Source organism: Octopus bimaculoides, chromosome 4 (assembly GCF_046866305.1).
Source record: "Octopus bimaculoides isolate indiv1 chromosome 4, ASM4686630v1, whole genome shotgun sequence".
In the NCBI taxonomy this organism is placed as follows: Eukaryota; Metazoa; Mollusca; class Cephalopoda; order Octopoda; family Octopodidae; genus Octopus; species Octopus bimaculoides.
Genome location: NC_142931.1, coordinates 82620408 through 82641878, shown reverse-complemented (window position 1 = coordinate 82641878; position 21471 = coordinate 82620408). Strand labels below are relative to the sequence as shown.

Sequence of the window (21471 nt, the reverse complement as noted above, 5' to 3'; positions counted from 1 at the left end):
TTTCAGAAAATTCACATGAGTCGGGTTTGTTTCCTCATAACTTTCGGAAAAATGGGTATTTTTAAATGAAATTTTTTACAAATATCTTTCAAAGTGTGAAGATTATAATTATATTGAAATTTAATACGGAAAAATATTTATTTTGATAACACACATACATACTGACATACATCACATATCTACAAAATGAAATTTAAAATTTTGAAAGAAATTGTGATGCGTGTCAGAATGTATCTTTGCTTGTACACTATTTTTTTTTTTACCTTCCCAAAAATATTTTCACAACAAATTCTTATAATATAGGAATCTATACCATGCATTAACCTGCAGTACGGTCATGAATACTTCACACTGGCCGGTTACTGTTTATCGATGGGCATGCGTTACCGGAAGTTCATAATAAACATGTTTTTTTAAAAATCATTTTGAATATTATAGAGATACACACACACACACACACACATTGTATGTGTAAAAATGCCATCAGTGGATGCGAATTATTGAGCTAAAATTAGGACGTCCAATATGTTATTCCGTCGGTGGTCTCGTCATCATTTATGAACAACAATAGGAGAGAGGGCAATAGCAACAATTACCCTCACATTAGTGTTTCCAATTACAAAATTTTGATCGGTATAACTTTATGGAACATGGAGTTTGGGACAAAAAGTTTCCGATCGGACGAGGTAACGTGTACTTTTAAAAACTGGTAAATGAAAACAGAGGAGAAATGATAATACATTGTAAAGACACTTATTTCTAATCAAAGGTTAAAGATTAATGGTTTAGCCTTGTGTCTAAGGATAAAAAAAACAAAGAAAATTCTCTTCTATCTACAAAAATATCAATAGCTAAGCTAACTTGGAGTGTTTGTGGCGTTAAGACTATTGTTATGTACCAAACAGTATTTTCTTTTAATCTCAGTTTTATAAATTTAGCTTTTTTTCCCATCTAAGAATAAGATCTGTAGCTAATAATAACTCCCCCTCCTTGTATCTCCTGTTTGACCCTTTCTCATTTTCATACTGGTTTCATTTCTATTTACAGCCGATTGTTATGAAGATTGTAACGTCACGCGAAAAAGTAATTCAATTATTTTTCATAACTCATGTTTTAAAACCTTCAGTATCTTAGCAACTGCAACAAGGAAGACTAATTTTTGCCATTCAAAAACACCCAGTAACCCAATCTTTTATTACCTAGCGTCAAAATTTTCGTCGCATTGTCAATGATCTGGTCACTTGCACATTCACATCACAGTTTCTGTGCGTTTTTGAATGACTAAAATGAGTTTACCACGCTTCAATTCCTTTAGTTTCAACACACGGTCTCAAATTAAATGAATTGTTAGACAAGTACAACCTCCGAAATTCTGTATATTGATTTCTAATTTAGGCATAAGGCTACGAATTAAAAAAAAAAACGGATACAGTCTCAAACATACCAACATATAACCAGTACTTATTTTATCAACAGCAGGAAGAGTGAAAAACAAGGTTGACATAGGCATAAATTAAGACTGAAACTTAAGGAATATCGCAAGTCATTTAATCAGTTGCTCAATTTCTGTTACTGTCACATACCATCTCTGGAGTCGTTAAACTATCGTTTAACAATCTTCCTGACTTCGTGTCACACAATGAAAGGTAGAAAATGAACGCCGTTTTAATGTTAGAAATTTAGAAAATCGTAAAAAAAGCTATGAATTTCCTTGTTTTATTAATCCTTCGTGTGTGTCATAAAATTATGAATAACACATTTTTCAAGGTGCTCAAGAATTATAGATTTCTTGAAGTTTTAAGTAATACTTTGGGAAACTCACAGCACAGCGTTTGAGAACAGCTGAGCTAGTATGTTGGAATGCGATATTTTTCTCGGCTCTTTGCGATTCGAGTTCAAATCATGTCGAAGACAACTTTGCCTTTCCTTTAGAAGTCAATAGATATATTAATAGTTGAGTACTAGGGCCGTGTCTTTCCAGTTCTCTCTCTCTCTCTTTCTCAATTGTATCAGTAATTCAAACCTTCAGCCTTGTCACATTATGTGACATTTATAACCACCAAACTGAATAAACAAAACATAATGTGCTCTTATGAGCACATGTGTTTATGAAAAAAAAAATACTGCTCACAGTGATTTGATGAGTATAGATTCCTGTGATTGAATTACTAAATGTTCACTGTCGAAACCAATTTTCCTCATAAAGAGAAAAATACATAGTTATGGTAGAGATGGTGGTGGTAATGATAATAGTTGTGATGGTGGGTAATTTTTCCGGTTTGCAGTTCACGAATTGTGAGTTCATATTTCCTTACAAGTAATTTCTACCTGCTGTGTACATGTACCGATTGGTGATATTAACCTGCGATTAATTCCTCGAGGTATTGTAGCCGCTTACTTCAATGCAATTGGAATCACTATCGAGTACTGGTTCTGTGGGTTCTTGCAATTCCATTAAATGCTTTAACCCAAATAACACGTCATTTTCAGTAGTTTTTAACGGGGGTAGTTGCGTTGATGGATAAAGCTAGTTTGAGTTCCAGTATACGTGTGCGTGTAGATAAAGGAAGAAATGAGAAAATCAGAAGCTTAAAATGTGACGATTTATTCAACCCGTTAAAGAGCATTAACACGGCAAAGCTGGTGGAATACATCTTGAAAGAATGGTCAGAATATATACACAATATTTTCACATGCAGTTGGTACATAAGGTATGCGGTGTAAAATAGGAAAACAAATATGTAACGACTTCTGCTGAAGGACAGGAACAAACGTACCCGTCAAAGGATAGCTGAGGCTGCCTGCGAAATAAACTCCTCTCTGCCGCAGATCTGAAGTCGACCGTACATCCCAACTCACTGAGGAAATAGCGAGAAAAGTTTCCTTATGTAGCTGACGGTAGGCTTCCAGCGGATAGGCATACATTTCTCGCTCTCGGCTGGTCTGTCACGTGTTGTTCATATCCTCATACGTTTGTGTGATTTCTTTTGTTTTTTTTTCTTTTTATTTTCTTGTTTCATGTCCCCATGTGTCATGTATTGTCCCCGCTATGTTCGCCCCTAGTGGGTAATTAAAAATCACACTTGCTACAAGTTAAACTGTGAATAAGTTTTTTGGTTATTTTGCTGCTTTATCGTGAGTTTACCTCTACTGTTGTCAATCTGTTGGATTTTTCTTGTTACATTTGTAGTTCGTTGAACTCTATTATTGCTTTTTGGAAGTAATTGTTATGTGTTCCCCTTGTTTCAAGAGGGAATTGTTAATTGCTAGGGCAGTATGCCCAATTCGACCAACATAGCTGGTTCTCAGGATTCCTTGCAAGGATGGGGCTTTGGTCCATTTAGACCAATCTAAGGCTTACAATAGGGTTGACCATCGGTATCTGGTGTCGGTCCTCGCGACGGTCGGTTTTCTCAGTTCGATTATTGCTCTTTATAGCAACATCGATTCGATCGTTCGGGTGAACGGTTTCTTATCGAAGCCGTTCTCAACCAAGCGCTCAGTACGTCAAGGGTGTCCCTTCTCCCCGCTTCTATATGTGTTGGCTTGAGCTTTTGCTGCGGAAACTGAAGGAAATAGGGGGCGTCCTGCGTGATCTAGTTGGCGGAAAATAGGTTTCGGCGTATGCGGACGACGTCACCATCATCTTATCCGAAGTAGACCACCTACAAAGGGCAGGTGCGGCCATTAAGGATTACGAGGCGGCGGCAGAAGCAAGAGTTAACTAAGAGAAAGTCGGCTTGCAACTCGGCACCCGGTGGGTTTATGTCAAACAGCTACTGTTATGTCTAGGAGGAGTACAACTGTACTCCGAGTCAATCATTAAGATTATTCCATCTTCCTCCTTAAATCAAGAAGGAAATGTTTGTTTTCTCACTGTGGCTGCTATAGCGAAAGAGGTGGTTTGGAAGACCCGAATGGAAGGAGTAGCGACAGGCGCCTTTGTCTCCGGTCTCGCTCTAGTGAGCTTTTTTTATCTTTCATCATAAAAGGAAAATTAGACTGGAGAAGAGGTGTCTTTTGCGTGATATATATGATTAAAGATGGAAGAATGTGACGCAAGAGCTGAGAATAAGTGATCCCTCTTGAATGTAAGCAATAGAAGTAAGGCAAGGCTTTAGTGGCGGACCGGGGCTTGCGGGGTAGAAGCTGAACCCGGCTCCCACTTTATTGTGTTGTCCCATTGTATTGTATTTCATTCGTTTTATTTCATAAATTTTTATTGCCATCTTTACGTTATAATCATACCATGACCCCACCCCACCCCCAGTTTATTTGTATTGTCCCCTTCTGTGTTGGCCCCTAGTAGGCAAAAAAGAATTTATACTTGCTACAAGTTAAGTGAATCTTGTCAACTGACACCAGTGAATATATTCTATTCGATCCTGAATAATTAATGACAAAACCGTTAATAAACAAATTCGAACTAGAGTACTCTACCTTTCTCTCAGAACCGTCCTCTGCTATTGCACAGAATACATGACATTTTGTTTTTATCGACCAGATGGGAAAAAACGCATTAAAAAAGTAGTATCTAGTTTGATCTGGGTAGGATTTGAACTCATAAATTAAGCGACACCGAATTATATATATATATATATATATATATATATATATATATATATATATATATATATTCCGATACATTATTTACATTATTTATATTTGACGGATATTTGTCCTCATCTTGTTTGTTGTTAAAACAACGTTTCGGCTGATATACCCTCTAGCCTTCATCAGGTGCCTTGGAGAATTGGGGTTAGTAGCCCGTGCTCTTAACTACTACGCCATATGCCCGTGGGCGTAGTGGTTAAGAGCGTGGGCTACTAAACCCTAGATTCCGAGTTCGATTCCTGAATAATAATAGTAATAATAATAATAATAATAATAATAACATCGAAAAATACCTTAGGAATGAGAAACCAGGTTCGAAATTTCCCCAAGACACCTGATGAAGGCTGGAGCGTATATCAGCCGAAACGTTGTGTTAACAACAAACAAGATGAGGACAAATGTCTGTCAAATGTAAATAATGTACATAATTCCTCATCTCTTAAATATAGAACTGTATTATATATTCCGATTATTGAAGCACGCAAGACTTGAAAATTTATCTATTTTTTCCATTGCAGAATGTAAAAACGATGCTTGTAATTACAGACAAAATCGTAAGTAGCCATTTATATAGTACAGTAATCCCTCGACTATCGCGGATGTTTCATTCCAAAAAAACCCGCGATAGGTGAAAATCCGCGAAGTAGAAACAGTACTGTACTGTATATTATTTTTATAATTTGTATATATTTATTTTATTATAAACTAGCAGTATAACCCGACGTTGTCCGGGTGTGACTTATTACGCCATCTACGATAAGTCTTGCTAGGTGAAAATCAACGAAAAAAGAAAGCCTTACAACGAATAAAACCCTTATGATGTAAATATGTTCATAAATGAAAAGACGATGAAATTAATAGAGAAAGTCTGAAGGCTGTTTTGCGTAACATTATTAAGTGTATGTAAATTTCATCCGTCTAATTAGCTATAGAAATGCTTGTGCAAAACAACTTTTTGCGCTGCCTTGATTATACATAGCAGGGTAATTCCTTTTCGCAGGAGGTAGGACGGCAATTTTTGATGAAGCAATTTCTGGAGATCTGTTGCTACACAGTTCTGCCATTCTATCAGATTAGGCAGTAGATGTTGATGCACCATTTTGCATTATGTTCAAAGTAGCTTCTGGAATGTGGTGAATTGCTGCAGTTAGTTGCTATCTTTTTAAACCGGTTGCTTTCTTTCCCCAGCAAGCTCTCTTCTTTGGAGGCATAATCTATGTACATATTATACAGAACAACAAAAGTTATAACAAATGGTAGGGTCGGTAGTTTTCACATTTCGGTAATTTTTCAGATTAACACCCGCACGATTATGTAACCCTAACCCTAAACCCTGACCCCAAAACCGTAACCCTAACACCCTGGTGAAAATCGTGCGGGTGTTAATCTGAAAAATTACCCACATTTGTAATGAAGTTCACTGATTTGCAATGTGTTGTCCATAAGCTCCGTAGTTTGTATATTTACAAAACATTGACGAACATGAGTTATCTTGAAGTGAATGCTTGTGTGTACGTACGCGTGTATGCGCTTGAGAGAGCGAGAGAGAAGAGGGAGAGAGGAAAAGAGAGAGGGGGGGAGAAAGGAATAGAGAACGGGAGCAATGAAGAGAGAGAAAGAGAGGAAGGGAGAACGGAAGACAGTTATAAAATAGCAATGCGTGCGCATGTTTATATAAGAAACACAGAAACTAAATCTTATATCTATAATGTTGATGTGTGTATGTGTTTATGTGTATGTTGTTGTCACAGATCACGTATGTGTGGTTGTGTGTGTTTTGACGTTTCTATGTTATGAAAAATATGTTAGAGGTAGAGGGATAGAAGAAAGCTATTAAATGGGAGAGAGGAAGAAGAACGAAGTAAGAGTGAAATGGTAGAAGGAAAGAATCGTCTTAAAGCAAGTTAATCTATGACTTTGTCTCTCTCTCTCTCTCTCTCTCTCTCTCTCTCTCTCTCTTTCTCTCTCTCTCCCTCTTTTACTCTTAATGTGTATATTATATGTTGAGCGCGTGATCGATGTGTAAGAACGCTGATACAGATAGAAGGGAAGAAATATAAAAGTTGCTAGAAACAACAGCCAAATCTCCCTTAAATCACACAAAGTAAACGGAATTTTAAAAATCTAATTACTGCACTGGAAAGTTCACATCGAGAAAATTCCATTGATATTATAAAAATGTTAGTGTTATTTAATTTTTGAACGGTTTTGCTGCTATTTGTTTATGTAGTTTGATTTCTTTCTCCATCAGTTTCTACTAATACAGTGAAGGAAGTAGTGAGAGTAATAGCCATGACTGAGAGGGAGTGAGAGAAAGTAATGACAATGAGAAACACGAAACGAAGTGACAAAGAGAGCGTCGTATGAATGAGAAAGGAAGGGGTGATATATGAATAACGAAGAAGGAGTGAAAAAGCCGATAAACGGCGTTTGAAGTGTGAGTGTGTGTGTGTGTGTGTATGTAAAAGAGAGGTATTTTTGTGTATGTGTGTGTGTGTGTGTGTACAATAGAAATGGGATGGTAATGTTCAACGCTGAAAATATGAGTATATGTGTGTATGTGGGTGCGTGTACAAGAGAACTATATGAAACTTTACACATACATGTAAAGAAATTATTAAAAAAATAATCCAGAATCCTTGTTCGGTACCGGATCGATCCCAAAATCTAATGAGACCGTGCCAGTCACAAGGCCAAACATCCCTTAAAGTTTCATTCGAATTCATCCAGCAGTTTTTGAGATATCTCGTTCACGGACAAACAAACAAGCACAATTGAAAACAATACCTCCGCCTTCGCTTAGGCGGAGGTAATAATATAAAAATTATTCTATAACGGACCTATTTTCGTCTGAGTCCCTTATAAACAGACTAACAAAGGTTCAAATATTCCCTGTATGAAAGTAAAGTAAAAAATTATTCTTCATTCAGGTTAAACCTGTTAGAATTCAGCCTTTAGGAGAATAATTTGAAAACTGGGTTGAACAGGTAATCAATCAATCAATCAACCAATCAATAATATTAACAATTCTTCCTAATTTTGACACAAGGCCAACAATTTTGAGAGGAGGAAGAAGTCCATTACATCGACCCTAGGGATCTTTTCCTTTTCATGGGCAGCTCGATTAATTAATTTTCTTTAACTAAACACTTTGAAACTTCGTATACTAGTAGAATGTTTCATATAGAACATCTTTTACTCTTAGCGTTGTTGAGAAAAGTTTCTATTTTCGAAGTTATTTCGTGTTAAAGTTATCGTATTTCGGTAATTTTAATCAATGATGTGTATTCAGCTGAATAAAATTACTGCTGTTGTTTGTGAACAACTTCCGGTGGTGTATATTTCGTTTGTCACTGTTATTTATGACATATTTCATCTCTGTTACGTTCGTATGAATAAACGAGTGTATCTGAAGTACGTTTACTTCATGACACCACCATAATCGTTTGTGCATTTCTACTGCTTGTAGGGGTTTTTTTTTCCTGTTTTTAAGCTACTATTTTCGGAAAGACTTTCTCACACCCCCACCATTTTCTTCCAAATTATTGTTTTTTTAAAAATTTTTCTGTTTTTTTTTTTTGTCAGAAACCCAGTTTTTCGGATACGGAGATTCCGGAAAATTGCCAAAAATCGGAATTTTGAAATTTTTTGGTCCCCGTTAGTCCTCCCCACTCCAATTTCTTCATTTTTCACTTTTTTCCGTAACCTTAAAACCCTAACCCTTACCCTAACCCTAAAACCCTAGCCCTAACCCTAACTCTAACCTAAACCCTAACTCTAAAACCCCCAACCCTAAGTAGAAAAATTGTAAATTTTTTTAAAGCTAAAACCAGTACGAACGCACGAACGATGTCATAAATAACAGTAACAAACGAAATATACACCTCCGATAGTTGTTGTTGACAAACAACAGCAGTAATTTTATTCAGCTGAATACACGTCATTGATTGGTTGAAATTACCGAAATACGACAACTTTAACACGAAATAACTTCAAAAATAGAAACTTTTCTCAACAACGCTATCAGTAAAAGATGTTCTATAGGACACATTCTACCAGTATACGAAGTTTCAAAGTGTTTAGTTAAAGAAAATTAATTAATCAAGCTGCTCATGAAAAGGAAATACGATCGGCAGATGTTCCACTACAGCGTTCTATAGATTAGTGGTGGGTAAGAGCGACAACGTATTCGGGAAAATTTAGGCGCCAATGAAAATCAATTGGCAAGTCTTTTCGGGCCGGAGCCCATGGCTAATTTCCAGAAATTTCTGACCTTGCAGTGCAATAAGGGGTATTGTCGGTTTGGATAATCTATACAGGCATGGTAGTGTCGTCAGCTGCGCCGGCCCAAGATGTACACAGAGCCACGAAACCATTCTGCATGCACTTGTACTGTGCTCAAGCATTGCTGACTTGTGGAAGCATGTTGAACAGTTGTTGTCCTGTGTAGGACGGATCCGGCTATCAGCCGTCTTCATTGTGAAGATCGCCCCGCCGTCTTCCTTTGACTGGAAAAGTCAAGCAGTTTTCCTTTGTCTGCTGCATATGACAAAAAAGGTTGTGTGGCGGGCACGACTGAATGGACTGAAGACAATGTAATCGACTTACCCCTCCCCCAAACTTGCTAGCTTTGTACCAAAATTTGAAACATTTGTTAAGTATTCAATTACAAAGACTCCACTTAAATACAAAAATTATGATGTTTATATATTTCAGTATGTGTGAAATGCATATTAAGTCGTAGATGAAAGCAATGCCCACATCATTAATGAAACTATATTGAGGATATGGTAAGTGTTTGTACTGATATGTTTTTTTGAATGCAGATATGGCTCTTTCCTCATGAAGTTCTCTTTGTAGTTATGTAATTTTAAGTGTTTGATTCTTTAGGAAGATGTCTTCTGTTGTAAACTCAGATTAACCAACGCCCTGTGAGTGAAATTTGGTGGTTGGAAACTGTGTGGAAGCTCGTCAGAGCTAGTGGATGGCAGACACAAATTATTGCTCAGTTTAACATCTAGCCCTTGAGTGCCTTTAGCAGTGTACACCCGTTCGCTAGTATTCAGAACTAGGTCGCCGGTACAAAAATATACTCCTTGCTCCTTGTCAATCTGAAGAATAATGGACATTGTTCTTCCTCTTCTGATAGTCCATTAAGAAGAAAAATGAATTAAAATACTGAAAGCCGAATTAGTAGATTTTCTCTTTAAATCACATTCATTGAAGAACTACCGGCAGAGCAGTTAATGTCCATATCTCTTCAGAGTATGAACGTGTAAAGTCATTACCTGTTTGCTTAGCTCTAAATAGAATTCCCTGGGATACATTAAATTGTAAGAGAAGAAGATCACTGTTGTGTTTGATGAATACTTTGTTAGCTCCGTTTTGTTTTTTGCTGAGGTTTTTCTAGAAATAAATATATTTAGGTCTTACTGTCTAGTTAGCTGTGAGAGAGAAGAGCTTTTCTCAGACATTGTTTTACACAATTATTTAATGTATCCTTCCCGTTTTTAAAATGTTAGAGCATAAAAATGAGGTTTGGCTGAAAATTTTAACAAGTCAAGCTACCAGTAGAGGTTACCTTATTAGCTCAAGCAGTTGAGCAATAATGTCTTACTGTTGTATAATGTTTAATCTGTTAAACAAACCTTTTCCTCCTTGTTAAACTATAAATTTATTAACAAAAACTTCATAAATTTCATATTCTACCACACCTAATGTAAGAAAAATCTTTTGTGAAAACATATAGAACTAAATTATGCATCCATAATTCTAACCATAATATATCTTTTAATTGCATAACCAAGGTTGAATGACCATTGCAATATTTCTAACATTAAGGAGAGATAACAGTGTGTTGAAAACATATATTGAACTGACAAAAACCCATCCAAGAAACAGTTTGCGCACCATATTCATTCCTTTCATGCGCATAAATGTAATGAAATGATTTTGTCAGCATAGATATGAAAACACAAGAGCATACATATTAATTTCTATATAAAATGGATGGAAGTAAATTAATTAGGTTAAGGTGAATAAAAATTTCACATACACCATGCATATCAGGCGCAAAAGCATTTCAAATACTGCTTTCAAAAATACTTCTATTAAATAAACATATCAGCAAATAGATATTACACTATTTGTATATACACCTCTATCTGGCTAAGGTGAATAGTTTCGGAAGTGGAGGAGTACGTAACACTGAGAAGTAGAAATAACCGCAAAATATTGATATCTACTGCTTTCATTCAATTTCAGGTCAATTTTGTTTTGTCTGCCTTGAAGTATGCTGTGTTTTTTAACGCAATCTTTAAAGAGATCTCCCTTAGATGAAGTACTTCAGCTTTGTAGCATTCTTTTTAACACGTAATATACATACACACACTTTCATATAATATATACACACACATATACATGAATATACATATATACACATATATATGAATATATATACATGTATAATGTGCGTGTATACATACATACATACATACATACATACATATATATATATATATATATATATATATATATATATATATATATATATATATATATATATATATATATATATATATATATATGTATGTATATATATATATATGTATATAATTTTATTTGATAGATTAAACACGTTTTTATGTGCTACTAATAATTTCATATGTTGAGAAATATCTTAAACATATTCATCAGATACAAACTACATATTATAACGAACAAAAAAGTTGAATGAGAAGGAACGCGGAAATTTGAGAAGGAAGCATATAGAAATATGTATTGTGTCGTAGATAATATTTATCTCACAGCAGATGGAATACTTTTTTGTTGATCTTACCACCATAGAACAGTACATGTACATACATAACACGCATCTACATATATGCATATATATATATATATATATATATATATATATATATACACACACACACACACACACACACACACATATATATATATATATATATATATATATATATATATATATATATATATATATATATATATATACACACACACATATACGTATATATATGTATATAAATATATATACATATACACGTTTATATACATATATATGTACATATATATATATATATATATATATACGTATATATACATATATAGAGAGAAATATATATACACGTATATATATATATACATATAGATTGAGTTTCAGTTGAGTTAGGTACTTAAGTTGAAGCATCAAAAATTATTGCGCTATTACCTGTACAACTCAAAATAAGGTGAATAAAATCAAAATAAGCAACAGGATATCCAGAGATGATAATACAGTACGACCGATTCAAGCGGCTTCATTTAATTGAACAATGCAATCATTATATCAATTTAAATGCAAGGCTATCCTCAGCTGCATAAATAAATAAATAGAATTTTTTAATCAGTCGGACACATTAATATAATTTTACTTAAATACTCTAATAGAGTAAGAAGACAGACAAAGTGCATGCTGCCACCACTTCAGCTTAGCATTTACTAGACATCAAGAAAAAAGTTTGTTGGGTGTCATAGCTTGTAACGGATTTTGGTTCAGTTTTAATTTATTAGTCTTATTTATCAATTGCCAAATCTAAGACTAGAGGATTGTGTCTCTTAGGAAAGGGCAGGAGAGAGTTAACAGAACATAGTGGGTAGGGTCATAAAACTTGTCAAGATTATTTTGAAGTAGTTAAAGTAACTGACTATAAGGAGGCTGGGAAGTGGAAGACCTCAAATCAAGATGTTAATTACCAATTAAAGGGGCAAGACACTAATAAAACCAATGATGATAATACAGAGGAAATTTTATCAAGGGGTACTATAGGTGATTGATTTTAAACAATATTGTTATGTTGTATAAAGATAAAATTTAGGATTATCAAGAAAGATATAACCAAAAAGATAAATTTTGTACATATACCAAACTTTTCTACAAAAGAGAGAGAAAATTACAGAATTAGTTTAATATTTGTTCATATACTTAATTATTTACTTATTGGGTGGTATCTATAAAGACTGATCTAAGTATTTACTAATGGAATACTGGGGCAATAAAATATGCTAACTATATATTGATTATGAGTTAAGAGGTATAAGTTGTAAAGTTACCAGTGCTAATACATACATGATAATATAGTTTCCTATGGGGGGGGGGGTACATAATTAGGAGGTCTACTTACATAAATGCTTTTATAAAAATAATAATATGATCAGTAGGGTGGAACACTATAGAAAGGAATAAATAGTTTAATTACTAAAACCATGATGAAGTTAGACTAACTAGGCAGGAATATTCATAGGATAGTAACTCCATGCAGCACACCAATTTACTATACTAAATAGCTTATATTATATGCAATGTACTTTAATTCCTCATATAACTCAATATCACATGATATATATAGAGAGAGGGTAAGTATAATCAGATACAACACTAAAATTTTATTAGTTTCCATCAATCCAGTTCAAGCATAGCACCTATAAAACGCTAATTTCGAAAATATTTAAATGTACGGGTGACACTATGTACACATGATACCCTTAGGTCTAATGTATTGTTAATCAGGTTGCTCTTGTTCTTATGCTTAAAAATCTCATATGTTTCCATAGAGCACTGCTCTCTCTCTCTCTCTCTCTCTCTCTCTCTCTATATATATATATATATATATATATATATATATATATATATATATATATATATATATATATATATAGAGAGAGAGAGAGAGAGAGAGAGTTACCAGTTGTAGTTATGATTGTACATTTATAAATTACGTTTTGGGTAAGACATCGGCCTAATAACGGACAGTGAGACCTAACTCTACAATTGCAACTAGGAAAATTACTACTATTAATATTATTGATATTCATACTGTTATTATTATTATTAATAATATCACTATTAATATTGTTATTATCATTATTAATGATATCACTAACAATATCAGTATTAATATTACTATTCTCATTGTAGGGGTTTATGTTATTGTTGACAGTATTATTATTATTTTATTATTATTATTATTATTATTATTATTATTATTATTATTATTATTATTATTATTATTATTATTATCATCAACTCTTGCTAATTTTATGTTCTTCTTATTTAACTTAGCTATGATGGTACCCATATGGGGATAAAGTAGAATACGAGATTCTGTCTTAAGGGGAAAATTCTTTTATATCTATGTGAAGCAGGAAAGCTTTTTTTTTAAATAGCCATAAATTTCCAATGTATGTTTGTGGATATGGCACAGTTGTAAGGAACGTTGAAGCAGACGAAGTCCTTACTTTCAAACGTACGGCGTAAGTCAGGGCGGGATCTACCTGCCCTTTCACTGCTCCCCAGAATCGTGACATGATTATTAGGTGTGTCACCGTTACCAATATTTTTCATATCTATGTAGGGTGGAGTAACCAGCTCATTCTTTTCACTACCTTTATTATCTAACCTAAGCTTCCCACCAGTTTTAGCATCTAATTTCCTGTTGTTGCTTATTTTATTATCATTTAAACTGTTGGGTTTGTAGGATGCTTTTCTATTTGGTATGTTTTCACTACTAAGTAAGTTAGTAATCCCCCTATCACTCAGACTCTCATCATTTCCACTATTAATAGGTGCTATACTTTCAGAATTAAGAAAAGTAATTTCCTGGTCATATCCTACCTTAGACAAAGCAAAGTTGTAGTGGTGGAAATGGGTATTAAAAATATCCTTATTTGCTGTTAATTTTTAAATTCTCCTAGAAATACTTTTAATTACCGATTTTAACACATTAGTGGGGTGATTTCATAATTTGCACACGTATCTCGTAACTTCACCTGGTCTCATATAGGGTGGTATTATCCTGAGTTAATATCTAAAATAGTATCTAAGAAATTTGCTACCTTTGCACCATATTCATACGTAATACCTAAGTTGAAGCTATTAAAAAATTTTCAAATTGTTTTTCTCATTCTTTCTATGACTGATTTGTTGTCGCTAGTGATGATAAAAAGAGCATCATCTCTATATAAACCTCTCTGCAATTCAGGGATTTCTCTGTTGAAGCACCTTAAAAGATACGCACCAACTAAATTAGTGATTTCAGCCGAATCACTCAAGCCCATAGCTACATCGAAATTATCAGGGACATCAGATCTCGTCCAAAGCTTACCATCAAATTCTGATAGTCCTCCTGGCTAAAAGAATAACGTCAATTTTATCTCTAGTTATAAGAGAGAGGATTTTGCGAAAATTGGAGATTTGTTAAGAAGAATAGGAGATATACTGGAAGAATAACTGTTAATGTCATATTGAATAAATGAATGATTACGTATGTTTTCAATGGATTTAAACCAATGTATTACTTCATCCGTATCAAACCATAATTTCAGAGATAGATTAGGAATTATTAGGGGTAGTACAGTATCCAGAATAGATTTGCTAAGTCGACTAATATCGGACTTAGTACTATGATAAAAAGGTGTTTGTTTGAAATATAAACTAAAGATTAGAAATTACTGCTTTTGATTTTGGTCAGTACACTTTAGTATGAGACTTTAATCCATATATTCTTCCTTGGTTGGTCTTCTGTAATAATCCATAATAGTTATGTGTAAAATCCATTATATTATCCTGTATTCCAAATATAGTTCATAGACTTAGATAATATAGAATAATGGAATCCTATATTGATAAGCATTTATAGATAACTCTTCTGCTCCTCAGAAATATCAAATGTGAAATTTGTATAATTTAATGAATGGTAGTTTTTAAAAAAGTTTATGAAGTAATATGGGAAAATATTGTTTTTTTTAAATATAAATTAAAATTTACTGCTTTTGATTTTGGTAAGTAGACTTTAGTATGAGAATCTTGAAATTCAAATATGCCTCTTTGGTAATTCTTTTGTAGTAATCCATAATAATTATGTATAAAATCCATTGCATTGTCCTGTATTTCAAATATAGTTCATAGACTTAGATAATATAATGTGAAATTATATGTGAGGTTATAAAATTATAAATTGGTCAAAGTATTTCTTTTATATTATTACGCATCCATATTACCAATTATATTAAATAAAGCTATAATTTTAGCCAAAAATCATACTGACATTACACCATTGGAAATCGATATTATTCTGTTAGCTAGAAAAACACTCATTAAATTCAATGACAAATTATGGTGCCGATCTGGTAATAATAGTTTATTTAATTTATTTGATATTACAATGGGATCGTCCGATTCTGCACAAATCACAGATCTAGTAGGATTATATTTATTATATGAGACTAAACACTACTTCCCATATTTGAAGGGAGGATTTATAGAGATGACGCACTCCTAGTCTATAACGGTAGATCTAAAAGAAAAATAGGGAAAATGAGAGAGGAACTACAAAGATTTTATAAAAATTTTGGTTTATCTATCACATTTGAGGAAAGTTATTGTAAAGCAAATTTTTTAGACGTAACCTTAGACCTTAATAATTCAACCTACTCTTCATTTCATAAACCTAATGAATATCTCAAATATATAAATATTAATTGAAATCATCATATATCATTGCTTAAAAGTACCGTAAATAATATATCTACTAGAATATCTGACCTATCTTATAATGAAGAAATTTTTAATAATCATGCCAATTATTATAATCAGGCTTTAGCTGCTAGTGGATTTGAACAAACTATTAAATACATAAAGGATACTAAACTAAAAATTTACATAGCACAAATGGAATTAAATAAAACTACATGCGATACTACAATAAGAAATAACGATAACCTTAACTATAACAATTGTTGTTGTTGGCACTCCGTCGCTAACGATGTCGAGGGTTCCAGTTGATCCGATCAACGGAACAGCCTGCTCGTGAAATTAACATGCAAGTGGCTGAGCACTCCACAGACACGTGTACCCTTAACGTAGTTCTCGAGGATATTCAGCGTGACACAGTGTGACAAGGCTGGCCCTTTGAATTACAGGCACAACAGAAAGAGGAAGTAAGAGTGAGAGAAAGTTGTGGTGAAAGAGTACAGCAGGGTTCGCCACCATCCCCTGCCGGAGCCTCGTGGAGCTTTAGGTGTTTTCGCTCAATAAACACTCACAATCGAAACCGCGATCCTACGGCCGCGAGTCCGCTGCCCTAACCATTGGGCCATTGCGCCTCCACACAATAACAATGATACGCAACTAATACAAAGTGACGAAACTTCTACACACTACAATAAAAAACCTAGAAAAAATAATGATAGGCAAAGAACTAAATATAATAATAACAATAAATACTCAGTGAAAAATATACAAATCCCAAAACCAATATATAAACGTAATAAACTACCTAATAGGAGCGGAGAGAGAGAAATTATTTGGTACACACCTCCATTTTCATTAAATGTTAAAGGTTTAGCAAAAAGTTTTTAAATATAGTTAAAAATAATTTTCCTAAGAATCACAAGTATCACCACATATTTAAAATATCCTTCTCTACAACACCAAACATAGGATCTATTATTGCCTGTTCTAATAAAAGAAAAATCAACAAATATAAAAACAGCTGTAATAAGAATAGCAATAATAATAATAAGATAATAAGTAGCAATAGGACTATATGTAATACGCAAAATACTGGAACGACTAACAATGATATTGATATAACAAAACCCCAGCAAAATTCTAACTACCATACATTCGAAAATATACAAAATGCCTTAGATAACACAATACCACAAGCTAATAAAAATAAAAACAGTAATTCACAAACAATAAATGTATGTAACTCTGCGATAAATAATACTACAATAAATTCAATAATACCAGACACCACAAATAATCATAACAATAGTAGGCAATATTCATCTGAACAGAAATATAAAAGTAAAAATAAAAACTGCTCATGTAAAAATAAAAAATTATGCCCTTTAAAAGGCAATTGTAGAAGATTTAACATAATATACAAATGCATAGTTACATTAATTAATAATACACATAGTATGGTATATATAGTAGTTCCGTTAATTTTAAACAAAGATTTTTAACACATATACACTCCTTTAAACCAAACATAGCTACCAATACGACATCATTAGCTACATATATACATAAACTTCAGAAAAACAAAGTTAACTATAAATTAGATTGGTCAATAATGGATTCAGCCACACCATACACGCATAAGTCTAATAGTTGCCGTCTCTGTATGAAGGAATCACTGTATATATTATTATATAAACACAAGAATTTAATAAATTGTCAATCAGAAGCATTTTCAACATGTAGACATAGGTTTTATAAAACCTTTAAATATTATAGGAGATCTAATAAAGATTTAGATTAGTGACTACATATATGGGTTTCTTTCTTTTTTTCTCTCTCTCTTTTTTTGTGATATCAAAATATAAGGTGATACTTACAAATAGATTAATAGATAAATTAATTAGAATTATTTGACTATACGCACATTTACATGACATAAATTATACATTAAATAAAGATTGAACAGATACTCTTGGAATTAGAACCCGTGCATATTTAATCTATAACAAATGGACAGTTATAATTGCATTAAATTTAAAAATCTAAAAATTTTAATTGACATCTTCCAATTATAAAAACAAAAATATAAAGAAATACTTTGACCAATTTATAATTTTATAACCTCACAAATAATTTCTTAGTGCAAGTCTCCTGTTGTTGGTACGTTTTACTTTTTCTCTGTGTTTTGTTTGGTTGAAGTACTGTGGTGAGTTGTTACTGTTTTGTTGAAAAGAACTGTTGATTGTTTTTTTGGAAGCTGCTTGTTGAAATTCCCCCCTGCGGAAGAATTATTGTTATTATATCTTGTGGCCTTTTAAGTCAATTTTGTGAAAAAAAAAATGGAAACTTCTTTGCTTGCACCATTTTCATGCTCACCTGTGTCTGAAGCAGGTGAAGAAAGAATTTCACCGGCAGTGACACCAAGAGAATCAGACTTTTTTGAAGAGAAGAAATCACCGGCAGTGTCACCCAAAAAGTTCGCTGAGGCAGCGGGAAGAAAAGAAACCCAGTTAAACACGGAGAGAAGCAATCTGCAAAGATACATGTCAATACTAAAAAAGAGGGGTCTGAAATTCAAGTGGCTACTCCGGAAGAAACAACTAACATAGTTAACAGGAGGAGAATATTGTATAAAACCTACAACATTGGAAAAAAAAAGGATATATAAAATAGAGGATAAAATTGTGGAAAAATGCCTCAAACCTATTTGGCCTGATAATACGTATATTAACCGTGGCAAAAGATTTGGAACGGTCGAAGTGAGGTTTAGGTCAGAGGAAGCAGCCAAGAAGTACTCCTCGGAGACCCTCAGAAGGGAGGAGGTGGTTCTTCTTCCCGTATATATGGGAAGAAGAACGTCAAAGGTGAAAGTCGACAACATCCCTCCAGAAGTTGACGCCACCTGTTTAGTGGCAGCTATCACGATGGGCCTAGAGGACAAAATAACTATACTCCAGGCCTCTGTGGAAAAGGAGGAGAATTGGAAGGGACAATGCTAATTCAAGCAGAAGTCGCAACCCTTGAAGAGATTGCGGAAATCATAAATGTAGGCGGAGAAGAAAGATTGATAATATTTGTTGAAGGAAGAAAACCAAGGTGTTTTAACTGCGGGTTGAAGGGCCACATCAGGTTGGAATGTATACCGAAAGAAAAAGAAGAAGAAGAAGAATTAGAAGAAACAACAAATGAAAGCCAGTACCAACACCAAAGAGAAAGATTGAGAGGAGGAATGATCGACTGTTTCCAAAAGAAAAAAGAAGAAAAAAAACACAGACCACCCCTACTAAACTGAACTTAAAAAAGAAGAACGAGAAAGAAAAAGAAAATACCTACATGGCCATCAAGGCATCAAATAATAGACTGATTAACCGTTTGGCAGCTATTTCATCTGCCAAACAGGTAGAAAGAACATCATCAAAAGACTTTCTCATCTACAGGATAGGCCGGAAGGATAACGGACGGATTAAGTCCGAATTCATTCACGACGTAGGACTCTCAGAATGGATTTTTCTCCATATATTTACGAGGACCTTAGTCCAAATACGCCACGAGCCCAGAAAAAGGAGAAAGAAAACGCGAACGAAGGAACCTCGAACCACTGATGCAGAGGTAAGCAACGTCAAACATTCATGTATGTTGCGGAATTTGGATGTTATTGTTACTACAGAGACCCGGTTAAGGAGGCCAAGAGATCTTCTCCCCCTGTTGAATGACTACGAGAATTTTTTCTCTCCAGGCTGTCCTTCTAGGGGGAGGGCGGGTGTTGGTCCTATTAAAAAGAAACCGGGTTTCTGAGAAAAAGTTAATTTTTTCAGATCTAGAAGGTAGGCTGGTCATCATAGACTTGACGTTCAGCCATGGTAAAGTTTTCAAACTGGTTGCAATTTATGCACCTTAGCCATCCGGGCAAAGTGATTATTTTCGGAATCTGGAGAAGTTTCTCGGTACATCACATTCTTTAGTTGTGCTAGGTGACTTTAACACAATCTGCGAGGCACGCATAGATTATGTTGGCTCGAGAACTACTAGAAAAGGTAAATCTTGCTTCCTGGAACTGCTAAGTCGCTTTGAGCTAGCAGACCCTTATAGGTTGGAATTTCCGAACGCTCCAATGTGGACTTGGTCAAATAGCGACGGATCTTCCAGGTCATACATAGATAGAGTGTTAATTAGAAAAATAGATAGAAATATAGCTAAGTGTCCACAGTTTTACCCAGTCAGCTACAGTGATCATGAAATGATCACCTGTAGGCTTGACATAGATAAGCTATATAATAGAGGCTCCGGCTACTGGAAACTTAATACGTCCCTTTTGGCGATTAAGGAGTACAGTGATCGGATTAGGTTGTTGATTCAGAGGGCATTAACTGGTTCCATTATTAATAATAAATGGTGGTATGCCCTCAAACGAGCCATAAAATTTGAGTCTATTAGATATAGTATAGGTTTAGTGGCTAGTGAGACTAGGAGGGAATCAGTTTTAGTTAAGGAGTTAGAGGAAGCAATGAGAACTAGCTCTGCGATTCAGGTGAAGGCCAAGAGACTGGCGTTAAACCAGCACCTCGAAGCCAAACACAAGGGTTGCATTGTCAGGGCTAGACTTCATGCTATGGGTTGTGAGGGAATCAAGGTGGAAGCCCAACGTGGCAATGATGCTACAATCCGATCTTTGACGAACCAACAAGGTAAGTTGATAGACGAGCCCGAGGAGATGTGTGAGGCTTTTCAGGAGCACTTCGCCCAGCTTTTCGGTGGGGGAGGCGGACCGGATAGCAGGGAGGACCTAACGGACTTCCTCGCCGGGCTGCCGCGCCTATTGGGGCGGGACGCGGAGTGCTGTGAAGGGCCAATCACACCTGAGGAGGTAATTGAGGCTATAGCAGACTGCGGCGCGGGTAAGGCGCCGGGACACGATGGTTTACCCTACGAGTTGTATAAGAGTATGCCAGACTTGTTCGGGCACCTGCTGGCGAATGTCTACGCAAAGTGGCAGCAGAATGGGTTACTTCTTAGATCTGTACGCCGGGGAGTGGTGACGCTTGTCAGAAAGGACTCGAACAAGGGGGATTCCGTTGATAATTTTCGGCCCATCACTCTGCTTAAACACAGAGTTGAAGATTTTAGCCAAAGTGTTATCGAAAAGATTGGCGCGTGTCGCGGATGGTCTAATCGAGGAAGCACAGACATGTGCCGTTCCCGGCAGAACCATCCAGGATAATCTCCATCTTATACGGTACACTTAAGAGGGGTCTAATAGCGATTCTGGCAAGGGTGGGGCACTGGTCCATTTAGACCAATCTAAGGCGTTCGATAAGGTTGACCATCGC

At 34.7% G+C, this 21471-nt stretch overlaps 1 protein-coding gene across 4 annotated transcripts in view; it reads left to right on the top strand.

Moving 5' to 3' along the window:
- The window catches only part of LOC128247134 (uncharacterized), a 69864-nt gene that overhangs the window by 35138 nt on the left and 13255 nt on the right, over positions 1 to 21471 (top strand). Inside the window, exons 16-19 of one of the 4 annotated variants that reach the window (XM_089350865.1) lie at positions 1048 to 1083; positions 5133 to 5168; positions 9331 to 9404; positions 14655 to 14910. In XM_089350865.1, the coding sequence (XP_089206991.1) occupies positions 1048 to 1083; positions 5133 to 5168; positions 9331 to 9362 (104 nt within the window). In that variant the 3' untranslated portion in view covers positions 9363 to 9404; positions 14655 to 14910. Of the gene's footprint in view, positions 1 to 1047; positions 1084 to 5132; positions 5169 to 9330; positions 9405 to 10878; positions 11009 to 14606; positions 14626 to 14654; positions 14911 to 21471 lie in introns of those variants that run through there. The other 3 variants (XM_089350867.1, XM_089350866.1, XM_089350864.1) reach the window with 3 other exon arrangements.